Raw genomic sequence first — 6,644 nt, forward strand, 5'->3', positions numbered from 1 at the left:
AAAATTTTAATTTCATATTGTTTCTCTAGTGGGAAGTTGATTGTTTTTAATAGGGCACATGGTCATCATAAAATAAATAAAATATTCTGAAGTAGAAGGAAATCTTGTTTCAAAAAATCAACAACAGCCCAAATTTAAAAAAAACCAAAAAATAGTCCATCCAGTGGTGTTTGAGGATTTTCAGTTTGTATTGTGTTTTCACAGTGGTGTGGTTATGTCCAGTTGTTTGGTAGGTTAATTACTGACCACATCATAGATGTGACCAGATAAAGCAGCAGCATTGTGGTCTCTGCCTGTCTGTGTTGTTTTTCCTTTCAACACAGGAGGGGGGTTTTGGTTGTGTTCATCAGTCAGTATGTGTTTAACAAATGGAACTCTCACTCATGTGTTTAGCAAACGGGACTCTCACTCTTATTACAGAAATATTTGCAGTGCAGGTTTTTTATTTTGTTGTTGTTGAAAGCATCACAGAATCACCATAACATTACAGTGATAATATAGATAAAATTGTGCTTCTCTGCCTTCTTTACATGATTTTCAAATTTTTTTAACACAGCAGAACAGGTAGCCTTGAGCATAAGATAATCTTGAAAGAAAAAAAGGATTATGGAAAAGTCTCATCTCTGCACTTCTCTGACATCCACACACTCATTGCAGTTCAGAGATGCCAGTTTGAGAATGAAGTTCCAAAATGAAACATCATTTCTCAGATCCCAAACAAAATCAAACTCATGCTAGTGGCAGTTTAGGATTCCTGCTCCAGACAAGAGCCTTCCTTTTGACTTCCCTATTTCTGGAGCAGTGTAGTTTTTGTAGAAACTAAACCTGGAAATTAAATTCTTGGCTGCAATTTCAGTGTCTGCTGTAAGACTTCATAGTAGCTGAGTTCTCCATCTGATACCATCACCACCTCTGTCTGTCACAGGGCCAAAGCAGACCTCAGTTGTTATCTTCTGCATTTCTGGGCTCTTGAAGTATCTTCATGGAGATTCTTGTCTCTTGCCTTCAGTGTGTGCCAGCCATGCAAAGATACTGGAATGGCTGTAGTTTTAGTCAAACTGGAATTGCTGTAGTTTTAGTCAAACAGGATGCCTTGCCTTTTTCATGTCGGTCTTATTGGTATGTTTTTACAACAATATTTTCTAGAGTGTTTATTATTATTATTTGAACTAGAAAATTCAAATAATCTTAACATTTGTTTGAGAGTCACTACAGAAGCAGAAATTAGAAACTACAAAATGCAGTCAAAATCCAAACCATAAATGAAAGGTGTTTATATCCCTTGCCAAGTATAAATTCATAGACATACTGCATGACTTGCATCTTTCTTCTGAAAAATACTTCTATAAACTGTTTACATAATTCACAATACTGTCCATTATCTTATTTGCAGATAAAAAGGAAAAAATCCCATAGCCAAAAAAGGCTAAAATTCCATGGAAGCCTTTCTCACAATGATACCAGGTCACTCGAACACCATTTTCCTCTAGTCTCCTCTTGTATAACAGACCATCATCCCTCAAGACATCAAACTCACAGGTCACAATCAAGGACTCGGGGAGCTGGCAAATAATGGAATCTTCAGCTAATAGTGGGGAAAATGTCATTGCTAAAATTTCTTTGATAGCTTCATGGACTTCAGGTTTATATGGTGCAGGTTTGGTTGGTACATAGCCTCTAACCTTAAATTCATCAGGAATAAGGTCAGCACTTACCCATTTCTTATACTGGTGTCTCATACTATCAGGAACATGGCTGTTTTGTAGAACCTCTTTCCAAAATGTGGGTTTTTTGTTAAGGTAACGAAAACAGAAGTAGATGATCATCTTCCGGGACAACATGGGGGCAAAAGCATTCTGCTGGTAGGAGGGCAAGTGGAAATCCAGCCCCTGGAGTCCTGGGTAAAGCAGCACCTGAGCACGTACTTTTGGCAGATCTCTGGCATTCAGCAGTATTTGGCAAATAACTGTGGCAAAATTAGCCCCACAGCTGTCACCACTAAGGATGATGAGACCAGGATCCACGTGGTACTCTTCCAAATTCCTCATGAAGTATAAGGTGGCATTGAGACAGTCAAAATATTGCCCTGGGTAGGGATGTTCAGGAGCCAGACGGTACCTGAAATGTCAAAGTGGGGTTACAAACATTCAATTTGTGTTGTTTGCAGTTGCTGTGGTAGTTATACAGACTTTTTTTTTTCATTTTAAAGATTATATTTGGGTTTAACTAATATAGATTGGAAGGCCAAACTAATGATGCTATAGCTATTTTAGAATACTTTGCCTACAAGCACATTTCTAAATTAAATGAAAGGTTTAAGTGAAAAATAGGGATATGATCTAAAACAGTAAATATTTTCAGCATATTTTTCAGAAGAGTTTCAACTGAGAGCTGTATTCCCATAAATACTTCTATGGCAAAATTGCACTTACCCAACAGACACAACCACTGAGTTGCATTTTTTGGCCATATATCGGCATACTCTTTCAAAGGCTCCTAGAGAGAAAGTTCAGCAGAAATTATGATTTGAAAATCAAATATCCTTTTGAAATGAAAATACAGATCCCTGAACATGTGCTACGTGGAAGGCACTGCAAGATGAGACTGATAAGGAACTCGTGCTATGGAATGTGGTCTTTACACATGAATCCATTTTCTGTTGGCCAGTGGCTCTCAGGGCACCACACAAGCATGTAAGGATGGTGATACTGGGGAAACCCAGAAATCTGTCTGGTATGGTCTCACATCTCACTTGGAGGTCAACAAAAGGAGAGTGTAAGCTGAGGACAAACAGGAATAAGGAGCATACGGGAATGTGAGGCTGAGGGTGCTCCTTTGAGACCCAATACCCTTGATAAGTATTTCTTCTGTGAATTACCCAAAGCACTTGTTAAGCCCATGATTCTAACCTTAACCATGACAGCTTTGTGCAAGGAGGAGGAGCTCTCTCACTTGCTTACAAAGGTGTGAGGAGCCATTTCTAGTTGCTCCTTTTGTACCTGGCACTCACTGCTTTCACCTGGTGGAATTCTTGTACTGTAAGAAATGGTGGATAAATCCTTCCCTGGTTAACTTCCCTTGCTTCTCATGATTTTGTAGTCACTTCATGTATCTGTCTTTATGCACCTTTTGCAGCCTGAAGAGTCATAGTTCATTCACGTATTCTCTGCCCAGAAGCACTTTTCTCACCTAGGCAGCCTCTCCAAGTCCTTCCAGTACTTCCTTATCATTTTTGAGGAGTGGGAAGCAGAACTGTAAGCTCTATACTGTATTTAGATATACCATGGATTTATTACAGTGGCATAAAAAAGTTTCCTGTTTTGTCTTTCCTTTCCTACTAATAATTTCTAGCATTTTGTTTGCTTTTTGACAGCTACTGTGCAATATGTCAACAATTTCAGGTAACTTCCTACCATAACTACCAAGAGCTCCTTCCTGCTCCTGCTTGGAGCCCATTGCTTCGTTTATAAGGTCAGAATGCTCTGTTCATCTGTTTGACTTCTCTACATGCCATTTCTCCTGTCATTGTCTGATCCTCTGCTGTCATAAAGATATTCTGCAGTTTTTCAGCCATCCATTTATGACCCTTAGAGGGTTTAATTCCACATCACCCTGTTTGAATGAATTGATTGAATAAATTGATTAGCACTGCTCCCAGTACAGATCTCCTTATGGGAATCTCACAGGAACTTCCCATAACTCATCATTTTTCTCTCTTTCAATCAGCTGTCATCCAAATGAAAGATCTTCCCTCTTGTGTCGTGGGTGTGTAGCCTCTTTAGGAGAATCTTCTAGAAATCAAAGTGGGGTTTAGCCACTCAGTCTCCTTTATTCATGTATTTGCTGACTTAAAAAACTTAAATTGATTAAACTGTTAAAGAGTTTAGATTAGATATTAGGAAGAAATTCTTTGCTGTGAGGCTGATGAGGCCCTGGCACAGGATGCCCAGAACAGCTGTGGCTGCCCCATCCCTGGAAATGTTCAAGGCCAGGTAGGACAGGGCTTGGAGCAGCCTGGGATAGCAGAAGGTGTCCCTGCCCATGGTGGGGACCTGAAATGATACTTAAGGTCCCTTCCACCCAAACACTTCAGCGATTCTAGGATTTGTGAAGTATGACATGCATTTGAGGAATAAGCCATAGTTATCTGTCCACTGATTCTTTTCAGTGTAGCATCTGCTAATTTGCTGGTTGCAGACTTCAGGCTTGCTTGGCTGGGGATTCCCAAAGGCCTTCTGAAAGCTTGTCATCATTGTTGTTTTCCTGTTATCAAACACCAAAAGGAATTGAAGCCAAAGGTCAGATCCCACTCTCTGTGTACAGCTATGGCTGTTACATCAAGCCATGTCATGTGAACAGGGACTCACTGTGCAACTTGTGGTGTGTTTTATCCTTCCAGTGAGAGGAATTCACCTGCCACTGAGATCACAGAGAGCCTGCCAAGCCTGCAGTCCACACTGCCACCCAGACTAGCTCTAGACACGAGCCTGGCATTCCCCCCAGGCTCCTGTGCCCTGAGTACAGCAGGGTGGGTTATCTGTGCAGAGGGGAACCCATGGCACAGGAGTTATGTTGTGATTCCTGCACGGGGCTGAAGGATGCCAGGAAATTCAAGTCTGCCCAGTATAGTGCAGACCTACCCTTTGAAACAGGGATTCAAACCCCTCAAATTGCACTGCCTGACCCCTGGAATGAAGTTCAAATTTCAATGTTAGGTGCATTGGCTTGCAGAGAAGGCACTTGGAGCCTTAGCAGCTCAGAAGGAGATCCAGAGTTCAGGGAGCTGAACTCCCAGCTGCTGAGACAAGGGCTGTCTCCCTTTCTGGAAAAGAAATCAAGTATCCTGTGCCATGTCACCACAAAAATCAAACTTCCCCAAATTGCTCCTTTGTTATTTATATTTTCCTTCATTTGGATTCCTTGTTTGCATGAATGGAAATTTATTTACAGATTTTTTAAAATTTATTTAAATCTTTCCTTGGACCCATATTATATATTTTATGTAAGATAGGGTAGTCTTAGTAGAGCAGCATCCCTCACTGAGAGCTGAGAGCAGGGTGAGGGAGGGAACTCTTCAGATGGGTGTTTTATTGTGCCACAAACTCAAAGCACACAAATGCCCTCTGTCCATTTTCCACCTCCAACTAATTTAATACTAATGCTGTTCATTCATAACACTCTCCTCTCAGCTAAGCACTGGTTTCTGGATCTCTTCCCCAAAGGAAACAGAGATGGGATGTTTTTTAACACAATACTATTCATTCCACAAATACTTTCCAGTTTGTGCTGAGCAAAGACTGATGACACTGAGGAGGACAGGGCAGACATTGACTGACACATGCCTGAAGGCAAAAATGTAAAGGTTTGGATTTGACTTGAAAAATAAAACTTGCCCATTTCTTACTAATGCTCCCAAATGTGCCAGCGCCTCCATGAAAATAGAGAATTCCTCTTCTTTTGCCAGTGGGTGGGCTTTTGGGCTGATAAATCCTCAAGGGTACCTCATCTACTGTGAGATCTTTGATAAGCAGTTTGGAATCTCTCCATGGAGGAATCCCATTGACCGCTGCTCGCAGTATGGTTAAATCATTGCAGATCCCCAGCTTCTCCAAAATCTTTCCCTGTTGAAAAGAAAGAATTTGGAAGAAGAGGAGTAACGTGCTCTGAACAGTATATTATTCTATGTACATGCAGTTCAATATGTACAGGGTACATCTGGGTATTTGTTTAAAATTTCATATAAAACAGCATAAAGTGGCTGCAGGGCTGCAGTTTGACTGAAAAATCTAAAGAAGCTTTTAAGATTAGTAATATTAATTTTATGAGTTAATTTACCATGTTTTGGATTCATATATCAATGCTTACAGGCTTCAGGAGCATGAATTGGTTGTTTTTTGTTTTGTTTGGTTTTTTTTTTAACCCTTAAGTAAGGCATTTTCCTCCTGCTCCCAAATATCCTACCTAAGCAAAAGTGAAATCCCCAGGTTAAGAAATTCAACTTACCGCGACCATGGTCGTGATCATCAAGGAGTGGAAAACACGAAGCTTTAGAGGTTGCTCAATTCCAGGTGGCATTTCTGTGTTGAAAAAATCATATAATACAACTCCCCAAAACAGTGCTGGTACTAAAACAGGAGAAATAAAAAACATTCCTAAAATTGCCAAAGTTGTATAAACAGATGCCATTTCACCTCAGAACAGGAGTGAATGCTATAAAACTGGGTTAAGCCCTGTTTTCAAATGCATCTAAGGTGTCTTCACAGAAGACTGAGTGCTCACTTCATATGCAGAAATTAAATGTTTATTAATGTTGCAATGCAATGTAATGCAATTTTCTCCACCCTTCTTTTGCTAATGATATTATTCACAACACTTGGGTACTTTCTTTATACCCTTTTCAAAAGGTAGGATTCAAACTGTATGGAAGTGATTAATATGATGAGCTTTTCACTAATAAGGAGAAATTATTATTCAGAGGGGCCTTGATTTGGAGATGGTCTTTTTGGTTTGTAGTGGATTCATTTTGGATGGACATTGTTTAATTTTAGTGATGTGGGGCTACCTGGATTTGTCATCAAAGCATATATAATCTTCTCTGAGAAGAAAAATACTCAAATACAAATACAAAAAGTTTTAAAAAAACC

At 39.9% G+C, this 6,644-nt stretch overlaps 1 protein-coding gene across 1 annotated transcript; it reads right to left on the bottom strand.

Annotated features, from left to right (window-relative positions):
* Positions 1-423: 423 nt before the first annotated feature.
* On the bottom strand, positions 424-6,262 carry LOC134429731 (arylacetamide deacetylase-like 4). Its single transcript, XM_063177014.1, has 4 exons — positions 6,004-6,262; positions 5,405-5,621; positions 2,433-2,496; positions 424-2,118 (listed from the first exon to the last, which is right to left on the bottom strand). Exons 1-4 carry the CDS (start codon positions 6,184-6,186, stop codon positions 1,344-1,346), a joined length of 1,239 nt encoding a protein of 412 aa, XP_063033084.1. The 5' UTR covers positions 6,187-6,262; the 3' UTR covers positions 424-1,343.
* Between the last annotated feature and the right edge of the window lie 382 nt (positions 6,263-6,644).

Source organism: Melospiza melodia, chromosome 26, assembly GCF_035770615.1.
Source record: "Melospiza melodia melodia isolate bMelMel2 chromosome 26, bMelMel2.pri, whole genome shotgun sequence".
Taxonomy (NCBI): Eukaryota; Metazoa; Chordata; class Aves; order Passeriformes; family Passerellidae; genus Melospiza; species Melospiza melodia.